The sequence below is a fragment of the Gobius niger genome (assembly GCF_951799975.1).
Source record: "Gobius niger genome assembly, chromosome: 20".
In the NCBI taxonomy this organism is placed as follows: domain Eukaryota; kingdom Metazoa; phylum Chordata; class Actinopteri; order Gobiiformes; family Gobiidae; genus Gobius; species Gobius niger.
In genome coordinates this window covers 26,993,318-27,011,195 of record NC_136871.1, presented here as the reverse complement: position 1 = coordinate 27,011,195, position 17,878 = coordinate 26,993,318, and the positions used below count along the sequence as shown (strand labels likewise).

Sequence of the window (17,878 nt, the reverse complement as noted above, 5' to 3'; positions counted from 1 at the left end):
ATTTTTGCATACTGAAATCTGTATATGCTTTTACCTTAGCTTAGACGAGTTGATGCGTACCTGTCTGGTCTTTGCGCGTGTGCTCAGTCTCTCAAAAACACCAAACATGTTGTTAGCATTTAGCCTCTCTCCTCATGGACCCAAACGGGGGTGAAGCTAGAAGACCAAGCTCATCCACGTTTTCTCAGTATGCAAATTCCAATTCCTTTAAAGTCCAGATTTTCAGAGCAGAAGTCACCCTCGAGTCCTCATTGGTCGAGTCCGAGTCCAAATTCAATTAACCTAGGACTTCGACGATTTGAATGTCCAAGCCCAAGACATTAAAACAGTCAGTCTAGTTAATAACATCTAAATGGAGTCTGAGTCATTGGTCCATATATTTAGAGGTCAGTGCTAAAGGTTTGAGATCTAAATCAAGTCCTGAGCACTTGAGTCACTTTCCTTCAGAAACTCAAGGGTCCCAGTTGAGGCTGTAGTCTTCAGTTTAACCTTTAATCGCACTTGTAAGTTCTGGAAAAGACTTGGCAAACATGTCACAAGTCCGGGACTTGAATCGGGTCTTATGGACAACATGTCTGCTCCTCTCCCGTTTCCCTAAGTCATACTTGATCAATTTCTTACTCGACGGCTTTTCTGGCAGCGTTACTCAATCTCTGAACACAAAATGCTTCCAGCTCCCCAGGCACTTGCTCCAAATCATCTGTAGTGTACAGTTACGCAGTCATTCTGGGTTATGAGAGATGGTTTCATTGTGTTCTGGGTACAGACTGTAAGAAATAAATCTCTTGTGTTCTTGTATCACCTGGACATTTATTTACAAATATAGAACCATATACCACAATGAGGACGTGATGATAAAAAACCTCAAATAAAGTTTATTTGAAGTCATATTTAACTTTTTTTTTCTTGTAGTACAAAATCCAGAAATCTTCAGAACCTGCAGGTTGGACTGAATACTTGAAAGATTAAGTGCACCTTTGTGAGCTTAAACATATACAACATACAGTAAATGTATTCTCAAAAACATCTAACATACTTTCATAATTCAGTGCAAAAGCATTTAACTGGCACAGCGCCGACCAGTGTTACAGTACATGATAACGCTTGTAGAAAAGTACTTTCACCAAAGTTACTACATTATAGTTAATCTTTATAGAAGAACACATGCTAAAGTAAAAGCATGAAAAGGCATGAGTGAATTTATATACTTTAGGCATTTGTGGAGCGGAGGCTGACAGTATACCTAATAAAGCGGCCCAGCTTACACATATTTCCTCATAGATCCTAAATTAAATGTCTCTTTCAGAACTATAAAAATCACCAACAATCTCTTCTGTGTTTCAGTGTAAGCAGCAGAGATATTAACTAGTTGCCTCGGAGAAATACAGGTCAGATTGCGCAGTGGTGAGTATCTAGGCCACTCTCCCAGGGCCCACCTGCTGCATCAGCCGAGAGGACGCGCTGAGGTTGGTGAAACTAGGCAATGCCGTCCCTTCGAACAGTACAAGACGTCTCAGAGTATTTAGAGAAGTGTGCAGACGTGGTCACAAGTTTAGTCTATAGAACAGTAGCTTCCTCCATGGCGTTGGCCCATCTGTGAAAAGATGAAATGCTGAAAATGTCTAATGTCTACAAATCCTTTTCTGAGCGGGTTCTCTCTCACCTCTGTGCAGTGAAGTTGTCCGCTGCTCTGAAAGTGTAATATAAGGTGTTTTTGTGATAAAGTTGGAAGACCGTGGACTCCTCTTCTCCCAGGACTCTGTCGGGCTGTTTCACAGTGAAGCCGAGCAGAGGCAAACTCTCAGACGCCACCATCTCCTGGGAAGAACAGTTCAACATCATTTATTATTCTCATGTGCAATACTATATATGTAGTAAACAGCTGTTACTTTGAGATATTCATGTGCAGTCCACTACTGTCCACACTGTTCATATTCAGAGTTTGGTTTTATCTTGATTCATTTGATGCAAATGAAACATCAAATGATAGAAATAAGTTTCCATAGTTATTTCTATGGAAATGTATTTGCATAGAACGTTTCACATGACACAAGCGTTTTGTACAGTGTAGGGGAATTGTTCTTCATTCACTCTATACATGGGGGTGGTAGGCACCGTATTTAGCCACAATTTCCCCCGAGGGAGACTGACAGAAGCACGGCTGCACACATCTGCGCCAATGGACCCTCTGACCACATGCATTAACATTTTATGAGTGTTAGAAAGGTATTTTACACGATCTGCCAGGAACAAGCTGTTTCTCTATGATCGTTTCTCTAAAAAATATCACTGCACCTGCAGCCAGTGCCTAAACACACACATGCATCATCGGGACTAAGGGGGCGTTGTTTCCCCTCACCTCTCGAGCTCTGTAGGTGTAAAGCACTTTGTCTTTGAGCAGAAACCACAAACGTTTCCAGTTCCTCCTGGTTTTACTGCGCTGCAAAGTACCACTCAGCGCACCCTCCTCGCACACCATCACCTGAAGTCAACATGGACAAAAACTTAGAGCCACAGTCGGACACAGTTATATGAAAAATATGACGCATTAGTTTTTGAATTTGAACCGCACTGCCTTCACACCATCACCACAAACACGACGTAGTAAATGAAATAAAGTTAGCTTGATGACTGAATGCGTGCTCTGACCTGGTTGAAGGAGAGCATTCCTCTGCGGTGTCTCCAGAGGTGTTTGGGGGCGTGGATGTTCTGAAACACTGCAGACAGAGGACGACTGGAGCGGGACGGACGAGTGCTGTCTGTGACCGTGGTTTCACCTGGAGGGAACAATTCATGTGGTACAATATTGTAAATAAAGACACATTGAATAGAAGACATTTAGATTAGTACCAAGTGAGTGCCATTGCAACGCGTCACAATTGTTACAATTTATTAATGTAAAACAGTATCACTGATGGAGCTGTTTCAGGTACAATCATTTTGTTTATTTTCAAAGAGGTGGGATTATTTTTTTTATTTTTTTTGCAGGTATTTGTTAATGATCTCAAACATATATCTTGCACTGTGTTGGTTACAAAATACAAAATTATTTAAAACAGCACAACAACAAAATATCCAGTGGTTTAAATTCCTGATATTCAAACAATCCCCCCATAGGCTTTTCCCACGACCCTCCTATTGCTCCCCTTTGCTGCACAGCTGTTTCAATAAAAAGAAATGCAGCTCAAGTGAAGAGAGCACATAACACACAAATTGTGGTGTTATGTGCAACTGTGTAATGTGGCTTTTTCACCTTGTTCAGCCCCGCCCACTTTTGTGGCGCAAGCATTTCAGCACTTAGCAGTCTTAGCACTTCCTGTGAGCGGGGATTTCAATTGCTGTCAATCACAGAGAGTGGTGAAAATAAAATGGGAATAACTGGAAAACTCACAAAAAGCTCAAAGGAAATACATTTGGGTGGCCTGATCACAGAGTGGGGAACATTTGCCAATGTCAGCTTCAGTGAGACCTGCTGTCCGGCCATGGACACAAGATGGCGCCACCCACTGCAAGTTCCTGAATACGAGAAAATGTTTTTTGTGGTTCTCAAACACACCTCTCTTCTTCAGCTCACTGTAGCAGTGGTCACACACTTTGGCCAGTCGATACTTCATGTACTTCAGTGGAAACCTGTTTTTGGAGCAGTTTCGACACACAATCTGAAACACATGATATGATACATTTAAATCACTTTATTCTCTGTAAACACATGTAAAACCCGTTGTAAATGCCCCGCACCCTCCCGCAGCTCAGGCAGTGGTGGCGCGGTGACGTCAGGCTGAAGTCCGACGTACAGTTCATGCACATCGTCACCTCCGATATCGGGACAAACGAGGGCGCCTTTTCCCCAAGAGACGACCACGAGCGCTCTCTGCCCTGGAGGAATCACAAAACACATAAAACATATTCAGACACAGATCAAATAATAGATTCATATTTGAACTTCACTCGCCTCTGGTCGACTGGAGTTTGGAGATGAATCATTTTCACTGACTGTGTGACTCAGAGTGAAAAACCACTCCTCTCTCTCAATGAACGAACTGAAAAAATGTCACAGAACAAGACATTAACTAAAATACATAGAAGGAGCATATCTGCTACAGAGGGTTCACAGTATTCAGACTGCTTTGAATGAGCTCTGTTTCATCATGCAGTACTCTGATGCTATGAAATGATACACATTTCTTTCCTAATGGTAAAAAAAAAACATTTATACTGAATACAATACTGCAAAAAGATATATATGTAAAGGTTTTGAACCACTGAGCCACAGTTCATTAAATGAAGTTTGTGATCAATTGCTCATGATAAAGAAGGTGCCGCCTCTAAATAATCCGGAGCAAAAATGTGTTTACAACAAACGAAATAAATAATTTGAACGACACTTTTAGCATCAGGATAATGACATAATAATAGCTAGGAGTATAAATACTTCCTGAACCCACTATATGCAAATAGGATTAAGAACAAGACCTTGCAGACAAAGTGATGGAGATGTCGTCTGACTCGATCTTCAGGGCATTTTGGACGTCTTCAATGATGGGTTTACTGATCTGACAACACAACAGTGTAGAAGAAGAGCACATTTTACAAAGAGCCACTAAAAGTACAATAACCATGCACTGTCTAGATAAATACAGGACATGGAACAGGAAAACTGATACACCAGTCACTTTAAATGTTTTATGGTAACATACAAGTCCAAATAATAACACAATACAAAAAAAAACACGTTGTTATGACACATGGTTAATATTGTGATGGAAATGCTGAAAAAAGCAGACTGACCTTGAGTCTATGGAGAGGCAGCGTGTTTTTAAGTCTGTATTTTCCATCTTGTTGGGGAAAAGTGTACAGGAGAACGTCATTCATCTGAAAAGATGAAGTGTGAAAGAGGTCACGAAAATCATTCCATGGCTGTGTGCTCATCTTTGAACCACTAGATGGCACTGTGATGCAGCCAGCTTCCTCAAACTTTACAGCCTCTTTTTAATGTAGAAAGTAAAACGTTTTGGCTGTTAATGAAAATAGCAACACAACAGTGTCAGAGATAATGGGGTGTAAAATGACAAAATAAACTAAACTTTCCACAGTTTTTTGCTATTGTAGTTTTTGGCAGCATCAGAATGCTGTTGTCTCACATAGTATTCAGGTCCATTGAAATAAAGGTTAATTGGTTACACAAGATTATTTAAAGAGCCTTGTTTGTCCGACCTCCTGTACATTGTGTGAGAAAGAGCACAGGAAGTGAACGTTTGGAAACATCCGACAGGAAAACCCCATGGAGTGGACAGACAGGACAAGACCCAACATGTCGCACTGAAACTAGGACAAAAGACGTGTGTCACATGGACTAGACCTTTGGCTGGACCTGTGTCCATCTGTTCTTTGAAAATGTAATGTAAAGCTCATTGCTTATGAAACAACAGGAACCCTAAGACACCTAGGTAGATCAGTTATAAAGTCTGATTAATCAAAACAGGAAAGTGTCTCGACTGATTGGACTTCAACTACACCCAAGTTTGAATCTATATTAATATTCTTTGTTCACTTGATTGTGCTTGTTTTAGCTACTGTATTATATTTAGTTAACTTATTATGTATCTAAGCACCAGTTATAAATGGCTTTGTTGTAACATTGATGTAACAAATATCTCATACTTAAGTGTGCTGTCAAGTTTGCATTGCATGGACTACATAAACCCAAATAGAAAAAACGATTTACCAAAAACAGATGACGAGGCTGTCGACTTTTCCTGCTGACTTTCATCAACGTCCCCTCCTTTACAAACACCTGTGGAAAGACCAGATTATGATACTTGACACGACAGTAATGTACATAGACTTAAATGAAAGAAGAGTGTGCAGAGTGACAGGAGCGGCAGATGAGGCAGGAGAGACAAAGGCAGCTTTGGATTCAGAGCGGCTGCTGTTTTAGTTCAAGCTTCGTACCCGTCCCGGCTGCAGCAGGTCGCTCTGGCCCCTGACGCTGTAGTCGATGTTCACCAGACGCAACAAGTTTTCCTGAGACAGAACAACAAACATTTACTCATTTGTAAATAAAGGATCAAATGGGAAGAGCTTTATGCGTTTTGTATTGATGTTTACTGAAGTTAAAAGTACTGTATGTAGAGATATTCAGAAGGCCAGGCCAAAGCCTGTGTACTATAACTACAACTCCTAGGCCAGAGTACCCCAGAGAGAAAGAAAAGCTGTGCCTCGCAGTGGACTCCAGCAGAATGATGTTTGCCAGAGGATACCGCCTCACTTACCCGGGCCTGTTCAGGTGGTGGCCCAGAAAGAGCAAAGTCTCCAATCTAGAAACAATCTTTTAAATCCTCGATTCTTCCATGTGACCACTCCTTCTCCAAGACTTTGCTCTTGGCGATAAGATTCTGGATTTTGGAACACTTGCAGCTCTATCTTAGTTCTTCAAAGGCCCATGTTTCCATTTGTATAGAGCCACTTTTGTTTCTAGTTTATACTCTGAAGATCAACTGCTCGTCTGCCAGAGTCAGCAATGTTCTGGTTGATTTCTCTTTGATGATCGCAACTACAAACTATAATTGTAATAGTGTCTATGCAGAACTGCACTTTCTACAAGTAATAATCTATTTCTTTATTTTATCGGCACATTTTGTAAATAGTAAAACACAGAAATGAGAGAATTCTGCTGTTCACTTACCCCATTTTTCAAGCTGTCATTTGCCTGATCTGCGAAGTCTGACACGACCATCACAGCAGCTGAATAAACAAAAAACAAAAATGTTATTTTATTTTTGAAATGAAGTCCCAATACAGAAAACACACATTGACTTTGCATGGCTCCCTATTCACACATAAGCCAGGAGTTAGTGCAAGTGTCCTCTGATGAATTAAACATTAGTGGATACACACAACAGTCCAAATGACTGTCTGGTGGGCCGGCGCGGTGCTAAACTGGCAGTTCACCGTCGCTCCTCCATGTCAAATGAGAGCAAATACATTCAACACAAACACAACGCAACTAACAATGGCTTTCTATACGTCTCCAGAGGTTAAAAGGCCACTACTACACTACACTGGGCTACAGGGGAACGAAGGGACTAGAAGACCTTACGATGTCAAATGTATCACAATATGTTTTCTGTTCCATAGGCAGGCCTTTTTAAAATGTTTGTGTAAACTCTCAGTCATACAGAAGTTTTCCATTGTAAGTAAGTTTCTAAATCTGTCGTCTATACTTGGTTGTTTTAATGTGAATGACCCTTGGCCTCTCACCTCAAGAGGCTTTGAACTGTTTAAGCAGCAGGCTGTATACATGCAGATCTAGATGAAAGGAACCGATTACTAGGTAAACCTCTTGCTGAGACTTATGTGTGATTAAATTGTTAGGTCGGGGACTAGTCTGAAGTGATATGGAGGCCATAAACGCCACTGCAGGTGTCGTAGCATGTTACGTTTTTATTTTACTCATTAATTGTCTGTGAGAGTAAATACTACACTGATAAGATAAGATAAGATAAGATAAGATAAGATAAGATAAGATAAGATAAGATAAGATAAGATAAGATAAGATAAGATAAGATAAGATAAACCTTTATTGATCTCACAAAGTTCTGATTGATTGATCTCACAAAGGGAGAGAGGGATATTGTAGCTCCAATTACTCAATGGAGATATTTGTTTCCACTCAAACCGCGCTGTAAATACTGTTTACTGTAAGTGGCGCTAGCCCGCAGTTAGCTCTGTGGCTCCGACCCGGTGCAGGAAAGTTGCAAGTGTGGTTTTCTGGCCAGAGACACCAGGGGGAGATGAAAGACCCCCCAATCATCCCATTAACACTTGTATTACCCTCAGAAGAAACCACGAAAAGGATGTATTAAGTTAAACAAGTTACGTAGTACTGCTTTAACCATTACTCCCCCTCCCTCCTCAGCCCGACCATCAAAGCTCCACCCTGCAGTGGTTCATACCCTGAGTGTCTTCATATTCCTGGGAGTCAGGGGACAGGTTGTTGAGGTAATCTGTGGAATGAAATCACAAGACATTAAACCATCAAATAAGATAAAAAAAATAATAAATTAGAGTAAACTTTTTTTTTTACTCACCAGTGAGGAGCATCCGGTACTGCGCCATGCGAACAATCACCTGCAGCAGTTGGTGTTTCAGAGATGATTTTTCAGGACTCTGTGGGAAAATCAGAAGTGTTTTAGATATTTTACATTTACACAAGACATTTAGAAATGGTCAAATACAAAGCACTGGAAAAAATAAGAAATGACTGCACAAATGATCGACTGGTTCCAGGGCAGGCAGTACAGTGTCGATTGCAAACAGCAAACTATCCTGTGTCCTTGGGGGTCTTATAAAACCTCCCTGCCTCAGACTTTTACTTCTACTATGTTGCAAAATACATGTGATTCTTGGTTATATTTCTGTCTTCTCTCAAACGTTAAGGCTCATTGAGAACTGAGAATTTATTTTCAAACAAAAATTGTGCCGGACACCAAAACTGCATTACTGGTAATTATTATTGAAAATTATAATTTGAAATCCTTTTTTTAAGTGCTATATTTAATGCTAATCTAGCCTTTAACCCTTGTGTTATTGCATCTTTCCTCCATAAAGCTTTTTTTGGGTCAGTAATTTGGAACATGTTTTGCTAGAGCAGTGCTGGGTAAACATGAGCTCCAGTCCTTACATTAGTGAAACACATTTAGGAGAATCTGAGGACTTTTAAACCGCACTTGTCCTAAATTAGACACCGCTTTTTTCTCCTCCGAGCTCCATAAAAACGGTGGTAGAAATAAAGCTGCTCTGTCCATAAGGGCCTCAAACCAACCACAGTGTCGCTGCATTTTCTACAATCCACCAACATTATTACACCGGACCGAAATGAGCCGTGGAAAAAATGTGAGATTTGTCCACTCAGCGAAGCCACAAGAGAATAAACACAAAGAAAATACACTTGTGGTGACAGATGCACAATGCTTTCTGTAGCTGGTAAACGGTTTTGCATTGTAATGGTCAGGCTAAATGATCAACAGATGTTGAAATGTCTCTATCGGCTCCACACAGGCATAACATTGAGCACTGAGTTCATGGCACCTGTCAGTGGGTTAGTGTCCTGTGGCTTGTTCCTGGTCTGCAGTGATGTGAAGCAATTTAGTATTTTATTTTTTATGGCCTTAATAAAAGCAATTTAGGGTTACTAGTGCCTTGAGTGCTAATTTAATTCAGGCTAATTATAACTTGTCCATAAACAGCATTCTTCAAAACAACTTTATTATTCTAGTGTTGTAGATAGACATAATATAGTTTACTAGTCACCAAGGGTTGTATTTGATTTACAATTATCATCAATAGTCATTTATTATTTATCTTTTTTATTTAACAGTGACTCTGGACCTCTGTCAAGGCACCAACCATGTATTGCCATGGTAACGATCTAGGTTACCAAGAAGGACCGAAGGAGGAACCAAAAACAGTAGAAACTAGCCCCCACCTCAAAGTGTTGCACGACAGCAGCAAACCCCGGTGCGCTCCGGCAGCTCTCCTCCAGCAGAGCCACGCTGCGGTCATAATGTCCGATATACGTCGTGAAAACCAAAAACTCAGCCTTCCGTGACAAGAAGATGTCAGCAATCTTCTGACTGTCACTCCTATGACAACATAAATAAATAAATAAAAACAAGATTAGAATTTGGGTAAAAGAAGAAATCCGACACAGTGATACAGAGTATTCAGGATTTACATGTAACTGCTGCATTTGAGAGCACAATGACTTAACTATGGTGCAGACTGTGTAATCACTATTTTTACTTTGACTTTAGAGATTCCAATCCAGAAACAAACCATAATCTTGAGTCTTTTTGTTCTGTCGATACCAAAGCTGCTATACTGAACATAAACGTCATCCAATTTTGCACATTTGAGGAGCAAAGTCATGAATACCAGTGAAGAACATGTTTTGCAGTGAACAGGGCACATGTAAAGAAAGCCCGCTCCATGCTTTGGGATTCTATTCCCAGGCTCTGTCCTCACCACAGCCCGACGCGGCTCTCCAGCTCCTGAAGGATCCTCCGGTGAAGGCAGTAAATGTCTGGGAGCTCGTTCAGAATCTCCCGGAGTCTCTCCTCCTCCACGACCGGCTGCCCCTCTCCATCCAGCGCCGACAGCACGGCCTCTCGAAAATCCTGACACATAATAACCAATGATGTTCCACTCAGAAATAGGCAAAATAACTATCAATACCAGATTAATACGATTTTAGGTTTAGTGTGTGTATAATAAATGTACAAAATTATGTCATTGTCAAAAAAAAAGTGATTCTTTACATACGTCATTGAGAATCTTCAGGGCTTCGACGTGTCTGTGGAAAGCACAATGAACATTTTTTAACAATGTCATGTAAGTGAATAGCCTCTATATAATGTAATGATTTGAACATTCAGCTTCATCCAGAATATTGTTCTCATTTAAATTCAACATCTGTCAATACTATGTCAATACTTACTGTCTCTCTGTGTCGAGCAGCTCTTTTGCAACATAGTAGGCTCTGGAGTGACCATCAGGCTGCAAAGATTCAGCAGAATGAACACTTTTATTTGACACACACAAACACAGCCTAATCTATTGACAGTTGTTAAATCTAGCCTAATGTAACCACACTGCTCAGACTAATAGCAAAATAATCATATCACACGTGCCCAAAAAGCACACCTATTTCAAAATTGGCCAAAGGGTAGATTGAAAACAACATGTAATTTACACAATGAACACAATTGGCAAACATTTAGAAGGTAAGTATAGTGAAGCAAATTAAAACATTTTCTTTCCCTGTTGAATACTGTATCATCTCTTGGCTAGAAACTGTCCAGAGTGTCCTATATCTCGAGAACTCTCAATGCATAACAAGCTCTATATTGTAAAGGGGGTCAAAAGGGGGAAAGACAGTTGGACACCGCAGATTTTGGTTGATTTAACAGAAATCATCCAAATCCTCTGAAACGTGCCTGTCTGTCATAAGGACTGTCCGCGCTGCAGCCCTCCTCTTCTGAAGTCCGGCCCTGGTCTTCCTCCGCTCTGGAGTCATTCACAGGAGAAGCAGCCACCGAGCACACTTTGTACACCTCCGTGTAGGCACTGGGAGACACAAAAATAACATTGATTTCTTAAATATGAGAAAGTGGTTGAAATACTGATACTGGTTTCAGTGCTTCTTCAGAATATGCTAAAGCTTAAGTCAACTCTGTATCATTGAATGATTTGCCAAAAGCTTGTGGTTGGAGGACAAATATGAAAAAATTGTCTTCTTTTAAACACGGCGTGCAACAATATCCATATCTATATTTTTATTGCTTTTTTGTGAACTGCAGCAATGTTGTGCATCTAAGTGTATTTAGCAAAACATTTTTTTTAAGGTAAACAAAGGGCTTGATGAAAGGTTATGGGAACGTGATCTGCTCCAAATCTCACAACAAGCGGACAGACAGAAAACAGCAGAGATATTTGATAAGACGCCTGTCCCGACTTGTACAGACCAGCGTACGCTCTTTGGATTTCAAGCTTGAAGACGCTCTTCTCAGAGGACAGGACAAGATACTTGTGTTTTGGCTCGACAGTGTTCTGCAGACAAGGTTATCTCACAGCCTCTTTGGTCCTGGTTCATGGAGAAGACTGCAGAGTCCTCATCTGGATAGCTTCATCCACCGGGCTGACAAGAAACTGAACTCTCCCCTTCCCTCCCTCTGCTGCCCCCCATTGTGTGCATATGCATTTGATTTGTGTATTACTGTTTTACCTCACATGTGGGAGAATGGACAATAAAGCTAAATGGACTAGTATTATCTTTTCATTGTTCGCCTGTTACTTCTCTTTTGCTTTTAACTTTGACTTTGAAACATCTCTGCATCATTGAAAAACACACTAGAGTCCACTAAACATGTCCTTGCAGAGTCATCTTAATCCAAAGTGGCACCTGCATGTTGCAATTTCCTTTTCTTACATCCTCTTTGGCACCTGGGAACTTGTATAAAAATGCTAATTGTTTGGGCCCTGTGGGAAGAGTTGGTATAAAAACACGTCTTAAAGTTGCAGTAATTATTTGTTCCTTTCATAGCGCGTTTTACAACAGTCCCAACCCTACTGAGATGGGAATTAGCTCCATAAGAGCAACATATGTGTGCAATCCACTTCTCTGCATCCGACGCATTTAAAGCTACACGGATCGTTAGCGCACAACTCTTCCAAACGTCCAACAAGACGCTGGCGGCTGAATGCATGCTCTCCATATTGCAGCGTTATATCGTGGCCACTGTCACACTGCTCTAGATATGGATAAAGGCCAGGGGCAAAAGTACAGTGTGCGATGAGATTTAGAGAATTCATTTCCTCATGTTTATTGGAATGGAAAGTTATTTATGAGAAACCACACTGAAGAAGGTTTAGTCCTGCCTGGGCTCTGATTTAGAACTGGTTTTGTCTTGGTGGCCATAAATTAATTGTGATTAATTCAGCAGCCCAACTCAGCATATAATCCTGGTTTTGCTTCAGTTCAGTAGTGGTTTATACTTTGTTCCTGGTTAAATTGCTCAAATTTATTTTAGAGATTTAGTGAATTCATTTTGCCTCACATTTATCGGCGATGATATTTATTCCAGAGAAAGCAACGGTGAGAAAGCATAGGCAATCTGACTGTCCCTGTAGGACACAGCGAAATCTACAACGGCAGGTCGTACATTCAATTAAAATTATAAGGCTTCAGGGAAACGGTAATAATGAATGAATGAAAATTGGAATGTAAATAGTTTGGTTGGTATTGTCTTGAGTCGGACAAATACGTATCATTTCTTCTCATCCTTTAAACATTAATGGCAACAGCACAGTGCACAGTAGCTAAATCATCAAATAATCCATTTGAAATATGAAATTAATTGATAAATCACTTCATCCAAGAACATACAACTACACCAGGATATATTCTTGTTAAGGACTAAACCAAGACTTAACCAAGATTAAACCAAAGGCTGAACCAGCATTAAACCACACACGACCATAAATAACCAAACACGAACTAAACCTGCTTTTTCTGAGACATTTACAGAGAGTAGAGCTGTTGGTTACAGATGGTTGACTAATCATATTATGTGAAAAGTGATGTAGCTTCAACCATAAATCAAAAATGGACGAGGGAACCTCTTTTTGTGATGCAGGTAAATCCACATTCTTGTGTTTTGCCGTGGTAAGTCATACAGCCCTCCCTAAAGGCGTAGACCACCACCACTCTCCCCCCTCCTCCTCCTCCTCTTCCTCCTCCTCTTCCTCCTCTCTCGTTCTGGTGGTGGGTTCAGATCACACAGACCGTCTCCTGGTGATTAATAGTGAACGTGTTTTGGAGCCATCGCTCTTCTCCCGCGACACAAACCACAGGCAGATAGCATCTTTGCATTCAGAGCACACACCATCGTATTACGCCTCACATCTACCACTTCAGCCGTTGATTTATGCTTTCACGTCTTCAACCAAGCTCTCCGCAGGTTGAAAATACATAGAGCAAATAGTGTACATGTCAACAGTCATGAGTTGTAATTACAGCTACGAAAATTGATGAAAGTAATAGAGAACCCAAATATCCTGGATCAATCCCTGAAAACCAAACATTTTCTAAGGTGCACCAATCCGCTGTTGACAACTGTGTAGAATCAACTCTTCAAGGCTCTGTATCACAGCGAGAGGCTAATGTGCTCCTCTCTTTCACCTCATCAGAGCCGAACGCCTGTAAATCCTCTTCGTAGGGAGGATTGTTAACTCAATGGAAGCAGCAAACAGCAGTAATTTGTGTAAATGTGGCAATGACCATCAACAATATGCTCGGCAACATTAGAGGAGTACTTTTAGAGGTAAAATTGGGCAATTCAGGCTGTGGTTACTGTGGTAAGTGATGCAGATAGTCCAACGTATTAGACTAAAAGTGGAGGGTGAATAGAAAGTCAGGGTATATTTAGGTGAAAAATACTTCAGGCTTGTCAGGAAGAAAACATTTATTCCGCTACAGGACATTTACATTAGGGACATTTGCACATGATGGGATATACTAAGAGGCATTAGTGCAATTTTGTACAATCTCTGGCGCTAACAAAAAACCTCAAAGTAAAATACCAAGTTTAAAAAAGTAGACCCAGATTAGTTTGGATATAGGTATGGTTAAGGCCATGTCACGACCTAAACCGTTTTTAATTTTTAGATTTAGCTCTTGTTTAGTGCTTGTTTACTCTTGACATTAGCAATGTTTCTCAGTTTTCTGTGTGATTGTGATTAGTTATTTTTTATTTCTTCTTTTGGTATTGAAGACCATCAATCGTTTGGCAACAACCTTGGGTCCTACACTTGGACTACACATCTTTGTATAGAATAGATAAAGCTTGTAATCTGGTTGGCCAGGCTAGCTCTTCCCTTACCTTTCTGTTTCTTCAGGCGGTAGTTGCACTTTCTTCTCAAACCCCGGGAGACTGCTCATGTCCACGTATCCGTCGATGTCATTGGCTGTTGCTGATGTTTTGAGTCGATTCGACCGGTCAAAATAGTCTGTGAAAGGAAACGGCTTCAGAGGCCTCCTCTGCAGCATCTGAACGTTTTCATAGTCCGAACTTAATGCTGGGACATTTTCATAGTCTGAATTATCAGTGATCGGGAAGGAGATCGATCTAGGTTTGGTGAGAGGGAGCGGTGCAAAAGGCACACGGGAGCGATCTTCAAAAGACTCAACTCTTACAACACTACGATTCTTATTGTCATAAAGCAAGAAAGATGGTTCATGGTTTAGAGTTGTTCGCGGGTTGAGATTTGGTGAATTTGTCAAGCTATGAGTATCTAAATCTGGCAGCATATTGGAACTGGAAACAGCAGATTGCTTATTGTCCGTTTTCCTCCTGAACTTCAGCATCAAAAATCGCTTCAAAGAAGACTTCTTCTTTCTGTTTTTCTCCGAAGAGTCCGTTCCGATAAGTAGCGACGGTGAACTTTTCGTGATAGGCTTTTTGGTGATGTACGCAAGATCAAAAGGGGGCGGAATGTCCACTACAGAGGACGGCGTGGAGAGTGGTGAATTCTGGCTTAAATTTGTAAACACTGCACGACTTCGCATTGGGGACCCTTGCATCTCCTGCCCTTCCATCGACAAAGACCTTGGGTACAGCGGCAAATATTGAGGTTTTTGATATCCGGTGTGTCTGACTAACATCGGGCTACCATTGTGTCCAACTATGCCACTTTTGTAGTTCCTAATTTCATTGTTTCGCTGCGTCATTGATCCTGTTCTTGCGCCTATTGATGTCTTGCGTCCGGGTGTGTCATAAACATGCTCCTCGGCGAAATCCAAATCGAATGGTGCAATCGGAGAGTCCAATTTCTCGAATAGGTCACTTGGAAAGAGCAGTTCAGACAATGAAGATGATAATTGCGTATCCTTTCTTTTTGATATGGAAACTAGCCTAAATCTCGGCTGGCAAACTGGACTTGAACACCCCTCCGCAATAGAAGCTTTGAATTCCTTATCTGTCCCAAAATTCCTGTCGTGGCATGTACTTATCTTGTTTGAATTGCTGGTTTTATCTTTGCTACCAATCTTGACAAACTCCTCAGTCAAAACATAGTCTGAATCCCCCACAGCTCCTCCCGTTGCATTCCTGTACACGTTTTTGTGAAATTTAAACGATCCAACTCTATCAACGCCAACAGATACAACCTTTGGCAATGCATTGTTATTCTGTAGGTTTAAATCTTTGCCTCTAGCGTCTTCTTGTTGGTTGCGAATACTACACGGATCCTCAAGTTCAAGTTCAATCGCTTGTTCCTTGACGTTATATTGCATCACCACCATTTTCTCATATGTATTTTTCTGGCACTTCAATGATCCAACTCTATCAATGTTAACAGACGCTCGCTCTGGCGATCCATTGTTATTCTTCAAGTCGTAATCTTTTCCCATAACCTGCGATAATTCATTGCAATCAACATTCAAACTGTTAACTTCAAGGTCAGTCAAATCAGCATCCTCCAGTTCATCATGGCACAGCTTTTGAGCTTTTTTACCATAGGCATGTTGGTATTTAACGGATACAAGTTTCGGTGATGCATTATTGTTCATTAGCCTCAACTCTTTTCTTAAAACAGCTTTTATTTGATTGCAACCCTCTGTCTCGGATTCAGCTTGCGTCATGTCGTCATGATTGCCGTGCCTTTGTGAATTTTCTGTATTGTTCTCTGGGTCAATGCTGTTCACTGATATGTCGCCCATTGAAATGCCATCTGTGTCGGCCATTGCCTCCCCGCCGTCACACACCTCGGTGTCCATAACATCCTCATTGGAATCAACTTCTTCAACAATATCCAAAGTCTCCAACGAGTCGGTCTTCTCTGTCAACTCGCTCAATCTCCAGTCGCGGTCAGTTTTGCTGTCGCTTTCCACGCCGTTCTTCAAGACAATCTGCACAACATCTTGCGATACAAGAAAATGTTCTTTGTCGATAAAGGTGTGCTTCGAGCTGCCATTGGGGCATCCTTCTTCGCGAAGAAGTGGTGCTCCGTTGTGGAGGATTTTTTTGGGTTTAGGGGCCACGCACGGTTTGGGACCCCGGGTTGAGGACATCAGAGGGGAGTGAGGGCTGAAAAATCGTGGCTTGGGCGAAGGAGACGGCTTAGAGCAGTCTGAAAGAACAACAGGAAAAAGGAAACTGTAAGATTGTGGGTTTTAAAATAGCTTTAAGGTCATTTGTATTGTGTCTCGGCCTTTGCTTGGTTTACACCTGGCTTAGTCCTAGTGTAGTCGTACCTTGCATCTCTTGCTTTAGTCTTAGTTAGTCATCTAAACTTTAGTACACCTTGTTTGTTCATGTCCTTTTACAAAGAGACAACTCTGTTAAATGCTAGTTCCTGAAGTCTACACCTGCTGCCCTTAACTCAGAGTGAATACATCTTGTTTCAGTATTATAGTAAAACTCTAAATCTAAAAGTCATACTGACGTGTCTTTTAAATGTTTGAATCATTTTAACCTCATTAGGCCTGTTTTCATATGTACGTGTTCCCATTGTCCAGGCTAAAAAAGTACATTACATTTAAGGGATTTCCCTGACTCACTTCCTGCGATTGAAGTTGGACAGAGCTCTATGGACCAGAGAAGAATAGAGGCAACAGTAAAAGGGCAAATGCATGTAATATCAGCCCAACAAAGACTTTAAACATGTTCCCTGTAGACTCATAATTTGCTTAATTATTATTCCACTGCTTAACTCTCAAAGTTAGGCCACGTAGGATTATGGTAGAGTTAAAATGTCAGTTAGAAATCACAGATATAGACTGCCCTAGGGTTAATTGGATGGATTTAGCAACATTTTAAAAATACTACAACCCAAGTAATATGTGGTTGATATCGGAAAACAAAATATGATGCCAGAATTTTCAACTCAGCTGTAACTTTGGGGATTCTAGGGAAATGCTTTGCAAACAAGTTCCATTGACACTTCTCTCTGGATGGCCCCCAATATCCAAAATCCTATCTTGGTTAATAGGTTTGTATATATATATATATATATATATATATATATATATATATATATATATATATTTTAATGCTTTCTCCTGAGCAAAATAGAGATTATATTTGTCTGAAATGTAGCATTGTTTCAACTAAATTGGTGTTTCTAAAGTTTTCCTATTTTGATAGCAACAAAAATCCCTTACCAGAATTCATCATGATGAGCTTCTTACATCTCGTTCTCGCTCAAATCCACGTGAGGTTGTCAATGAAAGTCACGCAAACCATTTTCTCTCTCATTAATGCCGCTGTGTAAGAATATAGAGTAAATGAAAAAGGCTGTCACGCTCGTGGAAACCCGC

The 17,878-nt window shown here is 40.8% G+C and overlaps 1 protein-coding gene across 1 annotated transcript; it reads right to left on the bottom strand.

Moving 5' to 3' along the window:
- Window positions 1-942: 942 nt before the first annotated feature.
- On the bottom strand, window positions 943-17,878 carry fgd5b (FYVE, RhoGEF and PH domain containing 5b). Its single transcript, XM_079578995.1, has 21 exons — window positions 17,723-17,878; window positions 14,442-16,689; window positions 10,998-11,127; window positions 10,499-10,557; window positions 10,324-10,354; window positions 10,027-10,178; window positions 9,488-9,644; window positions 8,091-8,169; window positions 7,956-8,006; window positions 6,686-6,744; window positions 5,953-6,024; window positions 5,726-5,794; window positions 4,789-4,872; window positions 4,474-4,553; window positions 3,953-4,040; window positions 3,739-3,876; window positions 3,557-3,659; window positions 2,650-2,777; window positions 2,360-2,482; window positions 1,664-1,818; window positions 943-1,594 (listed from the first exon to the last, which is right to left on the bottom strand). The coding sequence occupies exons 1-21, from the start codon at window positions 17,733-17,735 to the stop codon at window positions 1,558-1,560; spliced, it is 4,056 nt and encodes a 1,351-aa protein (XP_079435121.1). The 5' UTR covers window positions 17,736-17,878; the 3' UTR covers window positions 943-1,557.